Source organism: Chrysochloris asiatica, unplaced genomic scaffold (genome assembly GCF_000296735.1).
Source record: "Chrysochloris asiatica unplaced genomic scaffold, ChrAsi1.0 scaffold00101, whole genome shotgun sequence".
NCBI classification, from domain to species: domain Eukaryota; kingdom Metazoa; phylum Chordata; class Mammalia; order Afrosoricida; family Chrysochloridae; genus Chrysochloris; species Chrysochloris asiatica.
Window position 1 is genome coordinate 11,045,146 of NW_006408619.1, and position 24,321 is coordinate 11,069,466.

Consider the following 24,321-nt stretch of genomic DNA (forward strand, 5'->3'; position numbering starts at 1 on the left):
GCTCCCTGGAGGCCAGGATGGCCAAACTTTGTCTCTCATACTTCAGAAATAGTGTCAGGAGGGATCAGTCATTGGAGAAGGATATCATGTTTGGTAAGGTGAAGGGTCAGAGAAAAGGAGGAAGACCCCCAACGAGATGTGTTGGCTAAGTGACAGTATCCATGAACTCAAGCATGGCAACAGTAGTGAAGTTGGCCCAGGATCGGGCAGTGTTTTGTTCTGCTGTGCATAAGGTTGCTATGGGTCAGTACCGACTCGATGGCACCTAACAACAACAACAATGCTAAGGAAGACCATAGAGGAATTGATGTTTTGAGTTATGGTGTTGGAGGAGAATATTGAAAATGTCATGGGCTGCCAAAAGAACCAATAGATCTGTGTTGGAAGCAGTGCAGCCACAGTGCTCCTTGGAGCCCAGGATGGTCAAACTTCCTCTCTCATACTTTGGATATATTGTCAGAAGGGACCAGTCATTGAAGAAGGATATCATGTTTGGTAAGGTGGAGGGTCAGAGAAAAAGAGGGAGACCCCCAACAAGATGGATTGGCCAAGTGGCAGCATCAATGGGCTCAAGCGTGGCAACAATTGTGAGGTTCTGTTGTGCATAAGGTCGCTATGAGTTGGTACCAACTCGATGGCACCTAACAACAACAATGCTAGTGATGACTTTGGTATATTTGGCAGAAGATAATGAGAATAGACCAAAGGGACACAAGAAGGCCGGATGGTGAAGTAGAAGACACAACACATGTAGTTGTACAAAGGAGCTTCATTAAAGGCTGGAACTGGCTAACTGATTTCTTTCAAAGTCAACAGCATTTCCCAGTGGGATGCAGGTCAAGTCCGGTGTTCTGGTCTCTCTTCTAAACTGGGTGAGGTTAACAGAGAAGGTGGAAGTCAGCTAACATAATTTTAGATACAAATACTAAAAGACTGAGGGAAATGATAGTAAAGTAAACCCAGTAACTTTTAGTGGCCACAGACTCAAATGTGACTGTCACGTGATCCCATTCTCACCCTACAGAGTATGGCTTTGTTACCCAAGGATAACTCTCCCAGAAGACTCAGTCAAATGTCATTGGTTAAAGAAAGGGGTAGTTTGTGAATGTGCAGTTTGGGGCAGAAGATGGCAATTGGTAAAAGGTGTTGCTACAAAACAGGAAACTCTGCCGATGGTTTGGAACCAGGCTTCAGAGTATTTAACAATATGGATAAGATATGGGAAACTAATAGGTTTTTTTTAATGAGTAAACTCATTAAGAATCAGGAAGTCAAGAGAACACTTTACTACTGATCCATACCTGTTGGTAATTTTTTAAGAAAACACCTGTCCCTACTATACTCTTCCCATCTCTGTCTCCCGGAAAGTGCAATTGCTTTTATTTTCTCCTCTGCAGGATTTACAATGACTTCTCAAGTGTCAACATTCAGTTACAATACACACGGCCGACAATTGCTCACCTACCTCCTTGGTCTCCCATAGCTGTTTTGGCAGTGGCTTGGGAACATTTAGCAGATTCTCTTCTTTCAATGGGCCAGGGAAAGATACCACTAAAGGGGATGGGTGGATAAAAAGCACATTCATTGCATTAGAAGGCAGCTACTCCATCTTTGGTCAAACCAATTCTCTTTGTAAAAACGGATTTACTTAACAAATATTCATTGACAGTCTACCAGGCAAAGCATTTTAAGCATTACTGTGGGGGTTGCAGACGTGAGTAAGATACAAATTCTGCTCTTAAAGAATTTGTAACCAAGCTGGGAGATAAAGGCACCACATAAATAATTGCGACAGAAAAGAGAAACCAATGGAAGTCCAAGAAAGCTACTGATACAGGGGTGCTGAATGGCTGAGGAGCAGACCAAGACAGTCCTGTGCAGCTGGACACTGAGATAGCTCTTAGGAGACACAGGAAAAGGGCATTCCAAGAGAAGAAGAAATAAGAAAACAGCCCCAAAGGGAAGGGACATGGCGGACAACTACTGAGTAGAGTAGCTTTGTTTAACTGGAGGAGGTGGTGGTGGTGATGGCGGTTGTGTGCCAACGTGTCTGTTCTGACTCACAACAACCCTACAGAGGGTTTCCAAGGCTATAAATCTTTACTGGAACAGAAAGTCTCATCTTTCTCCCAAGGAGCAGCTGGTAAATTTGAACTACTGACCTCCTGGCTAGCAGCCTAACTCATAACCCACTACACTACCAAAACTCCAAATATGTGACAGAGTCTACAACATTATGACCTCATCTACCCTGAGACCAGAAGATCTAGATGGTGCCCAGCTACCACTACTGTCTCTTCAGTGGAGGGTCAATTAAGGGGGTGGCAGGAAATAACTTTGGAAGGTTGAGACCAGATCAGAGAGGGCCCTGGACATTTAGTGAGAAATTAGAGTTAGATCAGTGACGAAAGGCCCACAATAATCTAGGAAGGATGAAATGAGGACAGTAACAAGTGGACAAGATGAGTACTAAATAGGAGCTATGGGGTGGATGGAGCTCCTTGGTAAAGAACTGAGAACTGGGGAGAAAGAGAAACCAAAGGTAGCGAGAGGATCTGAGTCCGGGCAGCTGACAGGATAGCTATCAAATGATTTCATTCAGTACCTTGGGATCATTCTTGGGCTTTCTGCTTTATCATTCAGTGATATCAGGTAAAATGGAGAGCTGAGCCATAAAACATGTGAAAATTTTTGTTCTCAGAGACAGACAAGGAGACAAAGACCAAACCCACTGCTGTTGAGTCAATTCCAACTCACAGTGACCCTTTAGGACAAAGCCGAACTGATTCCCAGAGTTTCTGAGGCTGTAAATTTGAATGAAAGCAGACTGCCTCATCTTTCTCCTGTGAAGTAGTAGCTAGTAAATTTGAACTATAGACCTTTCAGGTTAGGAGCCCAACACTTAACCCACTGTGCCACCAGGACTCCTTGAGACAAGGGTAAGTCCCCCAGAATGAAAAGATACGATGTTGGAGGAGGATCCAATGTTAAAGTCACCAGAGAGATGTCAGAACTACAAATGCTGTTAGGTTTTAGTGACCCTAAGTTCAAGTATGACTGTCCCAGCTGTCCCATCCTAGGACCCCATGGATGGCCTTATTACCCGAGGATAACCCGCACCCCAGAGAAGTCACATAAATGAGGCAACACTGCACAGCAGATTCCGAGGTTTAAAAAAATGGAAACAAAAACTCCCAAGTGGGTTGGATTTTACTCATATTTAAGAAGACTCTGGTAGCGTAGTGGTTACGAATCGGGCTGCGAACCTTAAGGTCAGCGGTTCGAAACTACCAGCCGCTCCGCGGGAGAAAGATGAGGCTTTCTACTCCCGTAAAGATTTACACCCTTGGAAACCCTGTACAGGGTCGCTATGGGTCGGAACCGACTCGACGGCACTTAACAACAACAACAACAACAAGGCTAATGATAAGGAGCTCTGGTAGCATAGTGGTTACAAGTCGGGCTGCCAACCTCAAGGTCAGCAGTTTGAAACTACCAGCCGTTCCACGGGAGAAAGAGGAGGCGTTCTGCTCCCGTAAAGATTTACAGCCTCAGAAACCTTGTGCAGGGTCACTATGAGTCGGAGGCGACACCACGTTATTTAACAACAACAACAAGCTAATGACAGTATGAATGTAAAGATAATGTTTACCCATGTAAACTAACACATAATTCACAATAAAAACTTATTAAAAAAAAAGTCATAGGCTATAAATGCAATTTATAAAAAAAGATACTCTATCTTTTACAAGATTCGCAACTTCATTTTGCAATTCATTTTGCATTTTCCTTGTTTATTTACACTATCTGTCAACAATTGACTCATAATGACTGACTATCCAGGTTGGGGGTGGGAAACATCCGGCCTGCAGACAGTAGAAGGCCCTGCCAGGGCCCCCGCAGTTCCAGCCATCACTTTAGGGATAAGCTGATTAAATGTTTGACCAAATATTGTTGTCGTTAAATGCTGTCGAGTTAGTTGCGACCCTGATAGGGTTTCCAAGGAGCAGCTGGTGAGCTAGAATCGCCGACCTTGCAGCTTAAACTGACTTTGCAGTCCAGCACATTAACTGCAAAGTCAAATATAGCAAGCTTGTCTTTGAGTTGATAATTTGTATGGTCCACAAATAATGTTATAAATTTTGGCAGAAAAAAGTTTCTCCACCCCAATTCTAGATGGACAAAGACAGATATTGGTGTTAAGGAGGAAGGGTATTTAAATTAACTAATTTTTCAGTGATAAGTTCATTAATATTTCCTTTGGGACTTTGGGACTGTTCTGAATCTTGAATAACAATGAACTTTTGTAAACAAATTACAGATTTTAATTTTTGTGGCTTTGATCCTTACTGGCCTTAACTTCATAGAACATCTCAGAAATGTAATCCAATCAGCATATGTCAGCATTTGTAAAAGTCCTGAAAGCAAGAGTCTTAAAGAGTTCAGGCGCTGACAGAAAAGGTGAAGCTGAAATATCAGTATCTCCCTGGGACACAGGTAAATAAAACCAGTCACCCATACCTTCCCCTCGTCCATCATTGTCGCCATCGCAGAAACCTAGTGGAGAAGAAAAGAAACATTTTCATTTGTAATTCTTCAAGAAACAGTCATTCTTTCTGATTTGAAACAGAACTGTGAACATTCTAAATCAATTTTGGTGCACTGATGTCCATTTGGAGTACTTGAGCATTCACACGAATGAAAGCAGAGATGGCTACTCTGAGTCCTTTCGATTGTCTCGGCCTGAAATTTTCTCAGTGCCTGAACCCTGAGAGAAGAATGACTTTTACAAAGCCTGAGAACCTCTGTTCAAATCACAAAGTGCAGGTTGAAACTCTCTTCCAAATGTTTCATCATTGAAAGAACGGCAGATGCTGCAAAAATCTACAAGACAGCTTCGGCTTTGGCTCCATGGGTGTCTACAGGAACAAAATGAAGATCCCATAACACATGTTTTTCTAATCCAGTGAACAGTCAAGATTTTTTAGAAAGAAAATGTATCTGAAGCCTCCGTTAATCTTCAGGGTAGATGTAATAGTTATTCACAACACTCAAAACATTTTACTTGGAATAAGTTCTGACAGAAGCAAGTACTTGAACCCATAAAACATACTACAGATGACAACGTATAGTCCTCTCTGTATGCTTTAAGCTAAAGACAAAGAAGAATATCAAGAATATTATCATTTTCCTTGGAGAAAACACAATGACTTTTCACAATAGAATCTTAACAAATTTTTAAGTTCTAAGTCTTTAAAAGTTTAGGTAAGTTTCTGGATAGATTTAATCTATAAATCAACCTGACTAGCCTGTAAATCTCCCACTATCTTTACTAAACTCCCGCATTGATCCACGATGAGCTGCAGAGGAGAAGCAAATTCCCTAACGAAGGTTGTTGTTGTTGCTGTTGTAAAGTGCCAGTGAGTTAGTTCTGACCCACGCTGACCCTGTTGTGTAGGGTTTCCATGGAGCGACTGGTGGATTTGAACAGCTGACCTTGCAGTTTAAACTGACCTTGCAGTCTAGCATATTATCCTGCAGCACCAGGTAAAGCATATAAAATTCTGGTGGAGCCCATGGTGGTGCAATGGCTCAGAGTTCCCAGGAACACTACGACCAAGGAAGAGGCCGGCAAATTCAGCACACTCAGACCGAATTCCTCTCAGGCCCATGGAAACCGAATCTAAATTAGTGGCTTTCAACTTGATTCTGGAGTTCTGGTGTGGTGCTGTGGGTTAATGCGGTGGACTACAAAGTCATTTGAACCACAAGGTTGGTTACAGGAGCAGAAAGCCTCATCATCTTTCTCCCACGGAACGGCTGGCAGTTTCAAACTGCTGGCCCTGAGAGTAGCAGCCCGATACATAATCACTATGCTACCAGAGCTCCTTAGAAGCTTCCCTATTGCCTTTCCGTTGGGAAAGGGCATGGAATTTGACCATTTGATCATGAAAAGGTGACTACCTCTATGACAAATAACAAACTAAGTTGTATACGGCAGTCTGGTGTGGTACGTTGAAGTATTTTTTCATCACCAACACAGCAGTCACTGTCTATTTAATGAGTGAGGTCAGTTTTCAGGTCATCAAACTGGCCTGTCCATAAAACATGGCAACTCAACTGAGGGCTCCCATGTGAAGTTGTCTCGAGTGGCTACCAGACACCCCACAGGACACCCACTACTGCAACCTTCTGTATGTCACTGTAACAGAAGGAAGGCAGCATGGAGGAGGTGGCATCTGAGTTAGACAATGAAGGACAAGGACAATGATCCTAGTATAAGACAGCTGGTATTACAGTTTGTTTATTAGTGCTTTCTGCAGACAATCTCATTGAATGTGCACAGCAACTCTGAGCCAGACACTATCACTGGTTACAGTAAGTTATCTCACGTCTCCTCTAGCCAGTCTGTGCTTCCCACCAAACAAGGTGTCTGCCCTGCTGGGCCTGGGTAAGAGAATGGGAGGAGATACTAGCTAAACTATAGCCAAAAGATCCAAGACTGATTTTTACTAGTGGATAAAATATGGAGTACCATTGTAAATAAAAGGTTAAAAATAAAAAAAGGACAGTCATGATTGGATATCTGAAAACATCCCAAAGCAAAACAAACAAAGGAGATCATTCCCTGCATCTGTATGCCAAGAACCACTGGAGCTGACCTCTCCTAATCAGCCTAACTGAGGCCATGCTCCCTCTGGGAGCTCCCAGGCCTGGATGAATCGAAATAACTCCTAGCACAGTCTTGATCTGATTTGAAGGGCATGTGGTGGAGTGCTTCTCTAGTGTGTTCTAAAAGAAGCTCTAGGGACTCAGAGAGGAGGAGGCTTGGAAACAGAAAACAGAGGGAGGAAGTGGGAAAAGTGGGGATAAGCTGTGAGGACTGCAGTCAGTGAGGTGAGACAAAAAGCTCTGTAAACTTGCACCCAATTCACAATGAAACCTTCAAAATAAAGAAATACAAGAAGCCTCTTATTTTCAGCCTCCTCCTGGGCCCTCCTGCCATCTGGGTGACACTTTTTGCTCCCCTTTAGACAAAGGATGGAGTCCTGGCATGGCATTGAAGGAGCAGCACTGGACTGCTAACCGCAAAGTTGGCAGTTCAAACCCACCAGCTTATGCTTGTAAACCCTATACACGGCACTTAACAACCACAGACAGGATGCGGTGCCTCTACCCTCAAGCTCCCTCCTATCAGTGCAGCCAAGTGTCATTTAACAAGCTTACTACTACTTCCAAGGTTATTAAAAGTTACTTTCCTTAACTATGTAAATGAAAAGTGTACTGCCTGTTGAAAGGTCACAGAGGCTGAGGAGAGTCCAGAGGACTGTAGTTGACAATGATGATGACACTCAGCATCTATAGCGCTGGGTCTCCATAGGCAAGTGTGTGTGAAATGACATCTGTCTTCATAGATTCTGGATAATTGAAACAATGTGACAAAAATCTTGTTTGTTGTACCAAGGTTTATGTCTGTCATTTACTGCAACCCGCTGTAAATGAGAGAAATAAACCTTGATACAACAAACAAGATTTTTATCACATTGTTTCAATTATCCAGAATCTATTAATTTGTTGTATCAAGGTTTATTTCTGTCATTTACTACAACCGCTAGAGTCCTGGTGTGGCACTGTGGGCTAATGCGTCAGACTGCAAAGTCGTTTGAACTGCAGGGTCAGCGGTTCAAGCTCACCAGCTGCTCCTTGGAAACCCCTGTACAGGGTCACTATGGGTCGGAATCGACTCGATGGCACTTGACAACAACAACTGCTTACCACTTATACCTGATTGTCATGCAACCCTATAACCATTGTAAACAATGACAAAACATGTATCAGACTAACGGCTTTATTTTCTTGGGACATGAACCTCCATTCATGAATGTATCATAGTTCACTGCTCATGTAGTTACGAGCAAATGCTCCATAATTATCTGCTTACAGCCAAAGGCGGGAAAATGAGCAGGAACATTCATCACTATGCTCAGGAAAGATTCCCAGGGAGAGAACAGTTAGTATGGCTCCTACTCCAGTGCCTAATTCTGGCCTTCAATTACATTTTCCCATCCCCTTTTTAATCTTTACTTTATTTGGTTGGTCCTATAATTAGAAATACCTTTTTGCAAAGCTAGTTAGATATTTTTAAAATCCAAAGGAAAGAATATGAAAAAAAATTTAATGAGTTACAGGGGGAAATACATGAAACTATTTAAAACAGCTCCCACCAGCAAATATAATTCTCCAGAAATAATTCCCATCCTTGGAGACTTGAATAATATTTGAAACACAACTGGCTTTCCTATGTAAACATGTCCATATTTGGATGTGTTTCTGAGTTCTGCTATAGTCGCAGGGCCACTGTGTAGACGCAGACACACCGTTTGCCCACTCACGCTGGAGGTCAACCCACCTTCTTCCATGGTTGTCTTATATTGAGGCCTACCAGTTTCTAACTGCTGATTTAAAAAGGCGGGACCACAATGCTTCTCAATCCAGGAGAAAGGCTTCAGCTACCCCACCAACGTTGACATTCTTTATCCTTTCTTATTCATCCTCAACACCTTCTGACCTTTCTCACCTCTCCCCTCAGAGTCACTCTTAGCATGCTGGTACTTCCAACTGGTTTAATCACTTTATTTTCTCTTTGCATGCAAGCCTCAAAATTTCCTGACTTAGATTACCTATAAACCCTTTGTTCTCTCTAGACTTCTGATGTTTTCTGTTGTTATTCAGTACCTTCAAGTCAGTTCCAACTCATTATCGGCCCTGTGTAGGGTTTCCGAGAAGTGGCTGGTGGGTCTGAACCGCTGCCTTTGTGGTCTAGCGCATTATCCTGCAGTGCTACACTCGGACTCCTGACTTTTTCTAAACATCTAAACTATACAAAGGAAGGAATGGCAAAGGCAGAAAGAAATGTAGCTCTTCACTTGGGGCTCTGGGATCAAATCTATCAATGTGGTTCCCTTCCAGTCCAGGGAGACTAAGACTTTACTGCACTCATGGGCATCCTGACTGAGTAGCAAAAACCAAACCAAACCCACTGGGCACTGGGTCGATTCTGACTCTCAATGATCCTATATATGAGACTCTTAAATACTTAAGGGAGCACACACATTTGGGTTTGAACTGCCAACCTTAAGTTTAGCAGCTTAATGCCTAACCCACAGCGCCACCAGGGCTCCATCCACTGGTGGCAGTCTCAAAAAGTTTGTGGAAAAATTCTGTTATCTTTTAACTCAATTTTTTCTATGAAGCCTCCTTGTCTAGCTATGTATCCTAAAGCTAAATGACTTCATCTTCCCATACGTCTCAACGCTCTTCTCTAAAGAGTGAACAGAAAACTTATATTCAATGCCAGTCTAACCAAGCCAACTATACTCTTATATTCCATGTGTGGAAACATGACTTGACATCTTCAACCAGTTCTGGAGCTCATATTTGACAAGAAAGTGATCGCTTAGGAAAGGTAGTCATCCCTGAATTGCACCAAAGGAACAAACATAGTCAACAATTATTATTAAGTCGATGCAAGGAAATGGGACCAGGAATGTTCTCCTTGGAATAAACTGAGACTATTTAGTCTTTAAGTCGTCTAAAAAATGAAGAAAACCAAAAGAGCTGATTACAGCTCAAAGATTTATTTATTCCCCTATTTCAAGACCAAGCACATACCCCTAATAGTTTGTGGACAAGGGTCAATCTGTATATGAAATGGACAATTCAAAACCATGCTGCTTGTAGATGGTAAACTCTGAAAGGCAGGCATGGGTTCTGTCTTGAATGAATTAGCTCCATTTCATGTACAGGTTAGATGTCAGCATCTAGAGTGTGTCTTCGCGAGTACTAGGCACATAGGAGTCAATATTTAATTTCCCCCTACTTCGGCATTATGGAAGGCTCTTCTGTGATACGCTCTGTGCTGGATGCTGGATATAAGAAGACTATTAAGACGCTGACCACAGAAACCTACAGCCAAGCAGGAAGAGAGAAGCAAGTCCATGACAAATGGCAGCCAGGCACCACAAGTACTAAGGTGATTCCCAAACAGGAGCTTGGGGCTGGGAGAAGGACATGAATAGTCTGGGCTGGCAGAGGAAGGAAGGCAGAGGGTGGCTTTACAGAAATGGTGACACAAGCTGAGGCTTATAGATGGAGGGGTGCTGATCAGGTAGGCCAGGAGAGAGTTAAGAGAGCATGAAATGGGGACAGGAAGGAACATTGGCAGAACCCAAAGTGATTCACATGGCCGACTTCAGCAGTGAGGCTGGTGAGAGAAGAGAGCAGGGAGAGGTGGGCAGGGCCAGACCCTGGAGTCCATAACATCCCAAACTGAAGGATTTGGACTTTCTCCTGAAGTGGGGAGGTGACATGATGGGCTGTAAGTAAGAGAATAATATGGTCCGATTTGGGTTCACTCCTGAAGCCAAGAGGTGTGAATATGCCATTTTCCTACTCCTCGTCATCTGGTCACTCCTGGCCTCCCCCCACCAAGGGCCAATAAAATGGGAGGAACAACTGAGCAAGTGATGTTTGACTCTAGCTCAGCTCTGTTTCCTCTCAGGGCCGTGCCTATGCTCAGAGGGTAGGTCTTCTTCACTGCCCTCCTGTGCCTTCCAGTCATATCTGAAAACCCCTTCTATGGGGAAGGCCCACCCTAGGCTTTATTCAGGGGTCCAGTCGTAATCAGCCCCTAGCCCCACCGAGAGAAGTCACTTCCTCCAGTGTGGTTTTGTCAATAATAAAGGTGACACCTAGTCCTACCTGTCACTTGTAGGTTAATTTTTGTTTGCTCAGATCCTGGTTGGGAATCCCACATACTATTGGGCTGGAAAGATATAAGACTGGAGAGAAGTAGACCCATTAGGAAGTTACTGTAAGAGCTCATGCAAAAGATGATGAGGGCCTACAAAAGGGAACTCTGATGTGGAGAAGTCTGAGAGCCAGAGATGTCCACAAGGTAGACTTTAACAGTGGACGAACTAGAGCAGGGGATACCGTAAACTCCACCCTAATTTCATCATGAACACACAAACGTTTTCCCCATCACAGTTTTTGTTTCTTCTGAAGACCACAAAGGCAGAGAAGTACACACACCATTCAATTTGTCCTCTCCCTCCATGCCTGTCAGACAGAAAGAGAAAGCACAGACTCTGGCTGCAAAGGGTCTGTGTGTCTTACCCATGTATGGGGCAGGCCAGGTTGACTGGTCCCCTCCTCCATATGGGTCCTGGGGCTTGGTGTTCAGGGCACTTGTGTGAAGAGCAGAATCCGAATTGGTCCTAAAGGGGGGAAGAGAGAGGCTGGCTGAAAAATCCTTATTTCCTCAGTGAAAGTAACACATTCTCTGCTTGAATATTAACAAAGGGATAGAAGGCAAGTAAAAAAAAAAAACAATTAAAAATCATCCACAAAATGAGGGGTTTTAAAACTGTCTGAAGTCTCCTACATGAGTAACAGTCTCTGAGGGTCACCCACACCCAAAATGGCTTTAATTCACACATATGACCTTATGCTTGCGGCTAATGGCACAATGATCTACTTCAATGAGATGGGCCTCAGATTCTTGGCTGCCCTCTAAGACCTTCCTATTTTTCCTTATAACTCAGATCACCATGACCAGGACCACTTTCTGTGGCTGCTCTAGACTTTCTCCATCTGAGACCCTTCCAATGCTTAAGACCACTCTATAACAATGGTTCTCAAACTCTTTCAAGGGGAATGCAGGGTCAACACCATTTTCAGCATAATACTATGATGTTATTTGCTCTTTTATTAACATGCTCTCAAGAGTGTACAGAGGAGTTGTAAGCTGTGTGATATGACCACTGACGGAATATAAAAACAGAGACTCCAGCTGCCTGATTAAAGGGATTTGTAAAATACACAGTGTCATTTTATAAGTGCTTAAAAAATAAGCTCCTTTATTGCTTCAAGAGCATCATTTTGTGAGTGTTTCTCCGCACAAAATTGTTTGAAAATATATAATTGTGTTTCTTAAAAAATCTACAAGGAGGCTTCAAAAAGTTCACGGAAAACTTCTATTATCTTTTTATTCCATTTTTCCCACAAATCTGGAAGCCCTCTCATTTTATTGATGCTAGCATGTGCTGGGATCCTTTATTGTCTATTAATAAGTACACTCTGAACTCTCTCAACTGGACTGCTACTATCTACGGATTATTAGTGATACATAGACCCACATCAACAAAAGGCCTTTGAGGACCTCAGTGATTTTTAACAGTATAAAGGAGTCCTAAAGCAAAAAGTCTGGGAACTGCTTAGACTGGAGGGCTGTAAGCCTGAGAGCAGGAGACTAAGGTATTTTAACTTCCTGTGATGCAGTAGTAAACTTCTGATACTCTTCCAGAAAGCTCCAATTTACACATAGCCTTGACCCCAAGGGATCAATATTTACTTAGGAGTCAAGAGTCAAATCTTCTGCAACAAAAAGGGCTTGTGAGTGACTTTGTAAGTTCAAATTGGCCTGAATGCTCTTTGTGATCCATTCCAAGGGTTAGCCTCACGTGGTACTAAGCCACAAGGCCCAACTGCACATGGCTGTGTTGTGTTCACACCGAGAGAAGCAGCAGTTTGGACCCATGTGGTACAATGGAAAGATTATGGGCTCTCAGGTTAGAGAGACATGGGTTTGGATTCCTGCTTCAAAGAGGCTCAACCAAACCTTCACTGCCATTGAGTCAATTCTGACTCAGTGGCCCTATAAGTCACAGGATTTTCAAGGCAGACAGAAGCAAACTGCCACATCTTTGTCCTGAGGATCGATCGGCTGGTGGGATTGAACTGCTAACCTTTCAGTTAGCAGCAGAGTGCTTTCACCACTGTGTCACTAGGCCTCCTCCAAAGAGATTCAAAAGACTCAATCAAACACAAAGAGACAGCTGGGGAAATGGAATTATAGACGGAGGTGGTGGTATACCATTAAGAGCTGTCAAGTTGTTCCCACTCATAGCGACCCTGGATAGGGTTTCCGAGAAATGGCTGATACTAGATAGCGTTAAACATTTTTTAAATATTGTTAGATGTATTAAGCATAATGACAGCATGATAGTTTTTTGTTTTTTTAAAGGTTTTTATCAACCTTAAACTGTTGAATACTCATATAGGTGAGGTCGTTTATCTAGTCTATTTTCAGATGGGGGCAGACAGTGGGGGCTGAGGTGAAATGAGCCTGGCAGGATGCTGGGAAGGACTCAGCTCAGGGGTGGACACAAGAGATGTCTATTCTTCTCTCTTGAGTGTATGTTTGACATTTTCTACTTTCAAATCCCAGTTTCAACATGTATTAGGTAAGTGGCCTTGGGCAAGTCACTTCACCTCTTAGAATAGAATAGAATACCCATCCTACGGTCAGGGGATTGTCAGGATTGAAAAAAAGAACATACCTAAAACACTGGAGTCAAGCCCCAAGTGATCATGACAACTGCTAGTGTGTATCCCTTAGATTACTTTACTGAATCCACACAACCATCCCAGGATATCGCTGTTGTTGTTATTAAGTGCTGTGGAGTCAGTTCCGACTCATAGTGACCCTGTATAGGTTTCTAAGGAGTGAATGTTGAGCTTGAACCACCGACCTTGCGGTCGAGTGCGTTATCCCACAGCGCCACACCAGGGCCCCTTTCACATCCATCTGTTCTACTAGGAAACAGCCCATGTACCTGTTGAGTGCAGAGGTTAGCCTGAACCCAGGATGCTTTTCTTCTTTCCAAGGAGGCCTTTGAAAGACAGAACATGAAAGAAAAATATTTCAATTCATAGGGAACAAAGGAGAGTACCATCCAATGGGTTTGAGAGCTGGCTCACTCAGCTGTTACAACCTGAGGAAAGTCACTTAAAAAGGCTTCAGGCCCCGCTCCCCTTGCTCATCTCTGCTGAAATGAGGTTAGATGGAATGATCTCTCTAGTCACTCCAATTTCAAATCTCCACAATAAAAACTACCAAAAATCTACACGTCCAGGCTAAGCCTGATGAGCACTTGGCTGTTGTGTGCTTGTGGAGTCAATTCTGACTACGGTAGAGCAGAACTGCCCCCGAGTTGCCCAGGCTCTAGCTATGGGAGCAGATTACCAGGTCTTTACACCAGAGAAGGTTCCAACCTCCAACCTTTCCATTAGCGGCCAAGCACTTAGCCACGGTACCACCAGGCTCCTTTGCCAAACACGAGGAATTACATGTTTATAAAAGCAAACCAAAACCTTTCACAGTCTTCTGAAATAAATCTATGACTGACTCCTCCCTAAGGGATGTGGGGCCTTACATCAGATGTGTAAGAAACTATCTCTCATCACATACCTCATGTGCAAGGAGGGAGTGCCTGGGTAAGCCCGGATGCAAAAATTTACACGCCCCAAATTTTCATGAAAAGGAATATATAACTGTTACCTACCCTATCTTTATATAAATGGCATGTGCCTTCACATTGGTTTGCTCCCGTAAGGGCTGCTACAGGAATACACAGAAAAAATATGGGGAGGAGGGGGGACAGTTGACAAATTAACGGAGAAGGCATGTGCTCTTTGTGTAAAAACACAGTGGTTGGTGGTTGGTCGTGGACCACTGAGTCAGTTCCAACTCATAGTGACCCTATATAGTTCCGAGACTGTAAATCTTTATGGGAGCAGAAAGCACCATCTTTCTCCCGTGAAGCGGCTGGTAGATTCGAACTAGTGACTTTGGGGTTAGCAGCCCAATGTGTAACCCACTACCCTACCAGGGCTCCTTCAAAAATACAGTCGTTTATGAAAATATTAGTCTGAATAATGCTAGTGCTCTGGAAAGCCTAAGACATTTTTCTTGAGCACAAATAAGAGTGTTAGTTTAGAGATGCCCTTTTCTGATTTAAGATGAAATATTGTATTTATCTTATAATCTTACATCCTACCATCCTAATTCTTAAAGGGAAGGTAGAAGATAGATGTTATCCATCTTTATATTCTTTCCTAGGTCAAGGCTATATAATTCATAGTCGGTATCTGCACAGAGAATGGATTGGGCATAGTCCTCAACCCAGAGAGTAAATTTTTTTCAGTATGTACATTTCAAACGTCTCCTAAATCTAACTCAACAACCACCAAACCTGTGCTATCATGTCAATTCTGACTCACAGCCATCCTGTAAGACTGTGTAGAACTGATAGTGTCTGTGGTGCTGTAGGAGAAACACTGGACTGCAGACCACAAGGCTGGTGGGTCGAACCCACCAGCGGCTCCTCGGAAACCCCATAAAGGGTCGCTCTGAGTTGGAATTGACTTGAGGGCACTTAACAGCAACAATAACAACCTTTTATGGAAGCGGATTGCCAAATCTTTGTCCAGCAGAGCAGCTGGCCGGTTCAAACAACTGACCTTTCAGTTATCAGCCAAGTTCGTAACCACTGGGCCACCAGCGTTCCTTAAACCTGACTTAGTGATCGGAGAATGGTATTACACAATGGATGCAACAGTCTGATTCAGCTAATTTTCTATTCTGCCACTATTTATATTGGGTACAAAAAATAACATATTCAAATACACTGCACAAAAACTTTTCTAGGAGTCTTCTGTTCTTTTCAATAGCTAAGATACCCTAAGAAAAAGTTAGTTTTCAGTATCTCAAATACCATACCAAATCAGAATATTCTGTTGGTAAATGTATTTCAAATATGTTTCCAGTTGGTCTTAACTTGGGAGATCTAGATTTATTTAAGTAACTTTTTTTTTTTTCTCCAAATTTTAGACATTCACAGATGCCTATACATGGAAAAACTTAAGTTTTATAACACGGAAAAAAACTTATATGCTTTATATTAGAGATTCTAAAACGACATTGAAGATGTATAAAGTAGAGTGAAGCTATCCAACAGTGCCCATGCCCAGTCTAGAGAGTTTAAATTTCACTTACCTTGGCCAACTCTCATCCAGAGGTTGCGCGGAATAATTGGCTCCCAGAGTATTACCATCGAAGTAGAATTTTAAATAAAGGAACAATAAAATGAATGGAAAGGTGACACAGAATTAAGAAGTTCATATTATGGAGAGTTAAACAACTGAGTTTTGGCTTCTTTATCTCTATAGCCGGTAGCTCTTCCTCCATCCTTTCTCTTATCAGCTTCCTTAGGGCAGACTATTCCTCTCTCTTCTAACCAATATCTTTCTTTGCACGATTCACAAGGGGTGCTAGTTTTTTTTTAATCTGCCCAGCCTCTTTTGTCTTCATGAACTGACACATGTTCCCACCCCACATCTAGTAAGGTGGGCGTTCTGTGCTGACCCAGCCTCCTTTATTTTCATGAACTGGCCTGTGTCCTCACCCCAAGTCTGGTTACGCTGTCATTCTGTGCTGGCTTCTGTCCCACAGGAAGGACCCAGGCTCAGGATTTACCATCATGGTCCTTCATCTCCCTGGAAACTGTGATTGGTTTGGGGAGCGTTTGTGACACATGCAGGACCAATGATGGGAAGATGGGAAGTACCCAATTGAGGTGGTGAGCCTGAAGATCACATGAGCCTAGGGTTCTCCCCTTGGAGGAAATACACGAAGGAAAGTACCCCAGAGACACAGAGTCTCACTGCTACTACACGAACCCCTGGGTCTAGCCCTCAAGCTTCCAGGGACATAAGCTAATACAGCTGTCTCTCTTTTTCCCTTCCCCAAGTTAAGGTGAGTTATTGTCACTTACAACCAAGTAAGCACTGTATTGTTGTTGTTAAGTGCCGTCGAGTCGGTTCTGACCCATAGCAACCCTGTATAGGGTTTCCAAGGAGCGGCTGGTGAGCTTGAACCACCGACCTTGCAGTTCAAACGGCTTTACAGTCTGACGCATTAGATTTGTAGAAAACTGTAAATGTCCTAGACTGGGCTCTGTTTTACAAATACTGTATCCTTCACTGGGTGTAAGCCTCCTGAGACCATCTTCCAGATGCATGGGGAGAGCAATGGAATGCTGCATTCCACCGCTGAGAATAGCAGAGTGGTTTTGATTAATTTAGTTTTTAATTAGATTTTTAAAATATACTTGTTGTTAAGTGCCACTGAGTCGGTTCTGACTCATAGTGACTCCGTATGAGGCTTGTAACTCTTTGTGGGAGCAGAAAGCCTCATCTTTCTCCCAGAGAGTGGCTCTAACTGTTGACCTTATGGTTCCCAATCCAGTGCTTACCCTATTAACCCACCACATTTGCTTAGATACATATTGTTGTTAAGTGCCGTCGAGTCGCTTCCTACCCATAGCGACCCTGTATAGGGTTACAGTGGAGTGACTGGAGAACTTGAACCGTTAACCTTGCAGTTCAAACCGACTTTGCAGTCCAGCACATTACAACCCACAGCGCTACACCAGGACTCCAAATATATATTGTTATTGTTGTTGTTAAGTGCCATGGAGTCGGTTCCAACCCATAGCAACCCTGTAAAGGGTTTCCGAGGAGTAGGTGGCAACTCTGAACTACTGACCCTATGGCTCAAACCGACCTTGAGGTCAAGTGCTTACTCTTTGGCGCCACAGCAGAGCTCGTCAGATATAAATTGTTGTTGTTGTTGTTAAGTGCCGTTGAGTCGGGTCCGACCCATAGCGACCCTGTACAGGGTTTCCGAGGGTGTAAATCTTTACGGGAGTAGAAAGCCTCATCTTTCTCCCGCGGAGCAGCTGGTAGTTTCGAACCGCTGACCTTAAGGTTCGCAGCCCGATTCGTAACCACTACGCTAAGGAGGAAATTTGAAAAATGGATATAAAAGCACCTACTATGTGCCATGCCTGTGCTGAGTAGGTTCCCGCTCTCATTTCACCCTAATAATCCTGGGAGGTCAACAATACCATCCCTAGTTTTATAGCATAAGAAACTGAAGCTCAATTCTAGTAGTGTTAGGAAACCCAAGCTCAGACAACTGGTACAGTAAAATAGGAGTCAAACTCAGCCGACAAACTGCAATGCCTGTGAATTATTCATTAAATTGACTCTCAGGAACTAGCAAATGAACATCAAGTGCACTAGAAAATCTAAAATATGTATCAGAGAGTTTTTTGGAAAGAAGAAAGATGGAAGCTATAAAAGAAGGCATCATCTGCTATCTGCTTGGGCTCAGAATTAAATGGGAGCCTGGTTGGAGAGGGACCTCTCGCAGGCCTGGGCTGGCCTCTCAGATGTATACAGAACCTGGGATCAGTAAAACGGGACACTAAGGAGTTCTTAATGACTTAGTGTGAAATGAGTCCTTTGCCAGGAGAAGCATTAAGCTGAAGAATTCCATTTTCAGTTTATTCATTGTCTTTGTCATGTCTAGTTATTTTATTTCTTAATCTGAACCCCAGTCAATACGAATGAGCACACTAAGAGATATTTTCAAAAGAGAGATGCTTCTTAAATAGGAGCTATTAAATGCAATGCATGTGAAGCTCAAGTTAGGATCTCCCAGGGAAGGAGACAGAGAGGAAGAGATGGCAACGAAGAGAGCCCCCTGAGACTTGAAGCACATCAGTACTTCCGCAGGTAAAGTTACAGGGGAGAAGGCGCTGCGCCTTGTCACCTGTGCTCATCTACCTTTATATTTTCTGGAGAGCTGTTGAAGCTTTGTCCAGAGAGGCTTCAGTCCATGAAGCGGCCATTTACAGCTTCTCTCAGTACACTGCCATCGCTTCATAAACGTCATTATGTCCAATTATATAGTGCTGGTAAGACAAATTAGAATGCAGTGGTATAATATGAACAATTTTCAGATTTTGATTATTTAAGTGTTACAGCATACACTAGCATTTAAACCTTTCTGACATATATAAGGGGACTTTAAAAAGTTAGTGGGAAAATGGAATGAAAGATAGTTTGTTTTTCCTTTTTGAAGCCCTCTTATTAATAACATAAAAATGCAGTAAATTCCTGACATTTTAACTATGATTAGTCAGGGGCATCAGAAGTGACAAGATGTGACCTCCGAGTTCTCTTCTCAGCATCTCATCTAATTTATACATCAGGATACCATGAGGGGACGTCAACTCAAAGTAACCACCAGCACCACCAATACCATCTAACTGAACGGGCACTTGAAAACCCAGAACTACTGGCACCAAGAGAACCACGGATTGTTTCAAAGTTACACTGAAACTTAATAGAAGGGAAACCTAGAAAAGGGTCTTTTTTTGGTTGCTATTCTTTTAAAGATTTCAGAAAACTTCATTCATGTAGCTTTAATTACCCTACAATACTGGAGTCTCCTAAAGAACAATCTAGAGAAACGAGAAACACCCTTATTTGTAAACTTGGATTTACCAATTTAATTCAACAAGCATTTCTGGAGCACTGCTGGATGGTACCGTACAAACATGAAAGAAGTACAGGGCACAGGCTTTCTAGAAGGCCAGGCTAGCTCCTCCTCCATTACCTCCCTTAGTTAGCTAAGCCTAGGTTTTAACACAAGGTATCTTCCCACTCTAGAAAAGAAGAGATCATGAAAATGGTAAATGAGGAAGAGGTTGCTCATGATGGAAATAATAATTAAAGGTTTAAAAAATTCTCCTCATAACACAGTCCACAAAGACTGGGTTTTATATCCTACTTTGGTGAGTAGCGACTGGGATCTTAAAAGTTCACGAGCAGCCATCTAAGATGCAACTATTGGTATCTCCATGTGCAGAAGAAGAAGAGTGATGGAAACTGAAGATGCTTGGAATTAACCAGTCCAATGGACCAAAGGAGCAGGTGAACATCAATCACCATGACTGAGACCAGAACTAGATGGTGCCTAGCAACCACTACCAACTGTTTTTGAAAGGGATATTAGAAGGAACCACATAGAGTGGGAGAAAATGTGGAGCAAAACTCAAAATAGACCAGAAGAACCTGAAACTATGGCCCTTGGCCATCTCTCAGGTCTGGAATGGAACGTATCCTTGTGACCCATTTTCAGCCAAGCAGTAGATAGGCATATGGGGGAACACCACTAGTAAGGTATGCTCACCATCGTTTAGGATCAGAAGGACACCAGTTACCTAAGGACAGAGTTGAGAAGGGATGGGAAGAAGGGCGGAATAGAAATAGGAGCCCCAAGGAGGAAGTGGGGTAATTGCTGTTACATGAAGGGGAGAGCAATCACTGAGATGAAACAAGGTGCAGAATTTGTTGAATGTAAAACTGATGATCTTCTCTGTAAACTGTCACTCGGTTCATAATAAAAAGTTTAATTTAAAAAGCCTCTCCCTCTACTGTGGACTTTTGTTTTAACCCTGTGCACTCCTGATCAGGAGTCCTGGTGTGGCGCTGTGGGTTAATGTGCCAGACTGCAAAGCTGTTTGAACTGCAAGTTTGGCAGTTCAAGCTCACCAGCTGCTCCTCAGAAACCCTATACAGGGTCACTATGGGTCAGAACCGACTCACCGGCATTTAACAACAACACTTCCTGTCAGGTACCTTTGCTGGCTTCTCGCTGACCTTCAATCCTCTGCTTATTTCTCAGTCTTCCTCTGCTCATTGCAGAGATTTATTCTCAAAGGGACAACAGGGAGAAGAGACTCCGAATCACTGGGGACCAGGTAGAGAGGGTGGGAGGAGGAGACTCTGGCATGAACACTTTGGGAAGGCTCCTCAGGGCTCTCTGAGCTCAAGAACCACTGTCGAAGGTAGAGAACCCTTGACCTCCATGTTCTCCTTGAGCCTGTGGCTCCAACTGCCACAGATCTATACCTGTAGCTCCCAACAGTTTCTGTGCCAGTCCATATTTCAGTGGTCTAGTCTACTTCTCCATCAATAACACCCCAACCAAACCCATGGCCTCTGAGTAGATCCTGACTCACAGCTACCCGACAGGACAGAGTAGAACTGCTCCACGGTGTTTCCAAGGGCGTTGTCTTTACAGAAGTAAACTGTGGAGGAACTGGTAGGTTCAAACTACCCATCTTTTGGTTAGTAGACCAACCTCAAGTTACACCTAAAATTCAAGAAATTACATGTGTCTCCCAACCCCGTCACCTGTTCTTCTTACAGTCCCCATGGCACGATTCACGTAAGTACCTCAGTCAGAAATCTCAGAGCCATCCCAAGATGGTTCCTCTCTCCCTAACCCCTTGCAGTTCTGTAAACAAAATTCCTCTTTTCCTCAGGCTTCTGACTCAATTCATTGATGAGGAGGTTCCTTCTCCTTCTCACCTAGGGAAGTATTAGAGGATACAGTTCTTACTCACTCTTCCCCTGAAGGAAGCAGAGTAGCCCTTTTGTTGATAAGAGAGGCCATCTGTTGGCCCACTTACCAGTGGGTGGGGTTACTGAGCCACCAAAATGAAAAACAAGTTCCACCCTGCCTTTCTTTTTCAGTGCTGCCTGCCTCGTGGCTGGGTGAGAAGGACCAAGGTTCTCTTTTTGACTTCCTGCACCATGTGGTGGGTGCACCTGAGGCAGAGCTCAAGAACCACCTTCTAGAGGCAACCTGGAAGTGGCCATTTCCTCTCCTACCCTCTGGAACTCTGTGTTCTGCCAGAAACAGAGTTTGCAGGCCAGGCCTGGCACCTTCATGCAGCCTGCAGGCAAGTGGACTAAGACTCCAACCACTAAGATGAGTTCCAAAGTCAGATTTAGTATCTAAAACTGGTCACAATTTGGTCCCTCTCTCATTTCTCAGCTATGTCTTCTCTATCAGTTTATTTCTTCCTGTCCACTTACCCCCAAGTATATCGTAGTGTGGTGCTGTAGGATAAGTACTGGACCTCAAGGTCAGTTTGAACCACAAGGTTGGTGGTTCAGATTCACCAACCATGCTTCAGAAACCCTATACAGAGTCTATGAGTCAGAAACGACTTGATGGCACTTAACAACAACAACAACAATATCCTACTAGGATATATATCTTAAAGTCAAATTTTAAAGGAGGCACACAAATGGGAATGGGATTTTCTGAGTCCTTGAATACATGAGGACATCTTCCTTGTGTCTCTCCGTACACAAGTGGAAAACAGGTTGCAAATGGAATTTTGATGCCAAAATACTTTTCCTTTAAAACTATAATCACCAGTATTTCCTAGTCTCTCAAGATGGTAATGGGTGTTAGGTAAGAAGTGGGCTTTGTGATCAAGTAAGTTTTGGGAATCATGGGTTACATATAAAAAGTTTCTTACCTGCAGGGCATCTCAGAACCCTAACATATACTGTGAAGCTCCAAGACGGGACAGAAAGTGTGGTGTTTCTCAAATTGGTCACAGGATCCTTACCAGCAAAGCAATCTATGGAAACAGTATCCTATAATCCAAAGTCCTAAAATAATCATTTCATTGTGGTACAAAGAATCAGAGCAAAGGTCCACCCCTAAGAACTTCAGAGAGTATCAAGTCATCTATTCCTGATCGGTCACCCCAGTTTCTTAGACGCAGTATTCTCAAAGCTGGTTGTGAATACAAATTTGAAATGTTCTAAACTTCATTTTCTCTCTCCAAAACCACAACACTTTTAGAGGAAGACGTTTCTATGATTCCTCAGTGGGTCCCCTTCTTTTTCCAAGGTATTTCCCACAGGTCTCAGAAAATACTGCATTTTCTGTAAATTTATGCTGTTAGTTCAGAAATTCAACAAGACAGGGTCTAGGATACAACATATTTTCTGTCCTTTAGTAGCAAGAAGAGTCACAGAAGACACAGGCTGCTACAGAAGGCAGTTCTGCCTCTTCTAGGTACAAGAGCTTCTTCTCAAGAGTTGTTAAGCTTAAACCTCCAGCCAGGAACAAGCCTTGGCAGCTCCTCTCCTCTGCCTGGAGTGGGGGCACAGGCCAGAGCCCAGCTGAGGCAGTGCCTTGGTCTTTGTATGTGGTACCCATCCATGCCAACAGTAAAGCCCACTTACCAACCTTCTCTGCAGTCATGGGCGCCTACGACCAAAGGAATCTCCCTGTGCCAGAGCTCTGCTTGTTGTGGCTGCCCACTCTGGGAGGAAGCCGAAATACTTGTTAAACAATGTTTATGTTATTTGAGATCACAGGACTGAACCCTTGTCTAGGACAGTTTGCCCAAGACTAACACCCATGCCAAGAAATAGTATAACGAGATACTTCTGAATATGCTTTTTTTGTGTATTCTAGCAAAGATTCAAACCAGTTTTCGGGTAACTTAGACAATGGCTACCTAAAATGAGGGAACGATAAAGGCACAAAGTGACTGGCTTACAAGTTTTCAAAAGGGAGTTTAGTTTAAGAGTGGCAGGGGGAGATAGAGTCCCCACTAAATAGTTTTCATCTTGTCTAGATGGATCTGGTGAAACGAGATGGGGATAAGATTCGTATGATTCAATAGTGAATAATTATTATCATGACCAATTGCGACTGTCACAATTGTAATGGTAGAAGTTTTGCAACAAAAACGGGGGAGTAGTTAATCTTACAGTCCAGAAACAGAAGACCCTAGGATCATCGAGGGAGAAGAGCACAAGTAGAATGCAGGACCTTATCCAGAGAAGCAGTGACACCAGAGTTGGAGGCAGAGATGAGGACATGGAGAGAGGGAGCAGCTGAGGACTCAGGATTCCTGGGAAGAGAGGGACTGAGAATTGGCAGCCAGGAGGCAGGCTTGCAGAATGTGCCCTTTGGTGGTGTAAATTATTATAGATACCTGAGTATTTGAAAAAAAGAGAGAGAGCTTAAACGAATAGAGAGAAATACGGTTAACAGATGGTACATGGAGGGGATTATAATCATTGTAATGAAACAAAGTATGTGATTTGTTGAATGTAAAACTGATGATCTACCCTATAAACTTTCACTCAATTCACAATAAAAACTTTAAAAAAAGCCCCCACCAGTTTTAATACTTTACAATGATAAAACATCATTAATCAGGTAATAGACAAGTGTGAAAGGCAACCATTTAAAGTCAAGTAGTTCACCACCAACAGAATACAGACTATAAAGGGAAAGACGGAACCATGGTCCTCCTCTGAGTTCTCCTAGATAGATTAATAATGTCTACGTGTAATCATCTCACTTTTATATTATATAACTAGCTCCTGGCCCCTGGGTTTTTCAAAAGAGATTTTAACTAGCAAATTTAATGGACTAGCTTAAGAACTTTCTTTGCATTAGATGTCTGGTCCTAGAACCCTAACTAGGGGCTAGGAGGAGACCATGGAGAGGTTATCTCCTGGTCAGTGAATCAGATTCCTACTTTCTCATGAACAGCTTTTAACTGCACAGTAATGTGGTTTCTGCTTCTCCTCCCCTTATGAGTTGATCTGATTTGCTGTTGCTCTCACAAACTGGTCAGTTATGCCCGATGATATTGTTATGGATAGAGCAGTATCCCCACAAAATATGTGTTGTAAATCCTATCCCCTATACCTATGTATCAAGTCCTGGTGCTG

General features: G+C 43.1%; 1 protein-coding gene across 1 annotated transcript in view; it reads right to left on the reverse strand.

The window, feature by feature from the left end:
• CRTC3 (CREB regulated transcription coactivator 3) overlaps nt 1–24,321 on the reverse strand; it is a 123,365-nt gene that overhangs the window by 29,807 nt on the left and 69,237 nt on the right. Inside the window, exons 4-8 of the mRNA XM_006867181.1 lie at nt 15,902–15,963; nt 13,680–13,736; nt 11,179–11,279; nt 4,522–4,557; nt 1,466–1,551 (exon numbers count right to left, since the gene is read on the reverse strand). Of these exons, the coding sequence (XP_006867243.1) occupies nt 1,466–1,551; nt 4,522–4,557; nt 11,179–11,279; nt 13,680–13,736; nt 15,902–15,963 (342 nt within the window). The remainder of the gene's footprint in view (nt 1–1,465; nt 1,552–4,521; nt 4,558–11,178; nt 11,280–13,679; nt 13,737–15,901; nt 15,964–24,321) is intronic.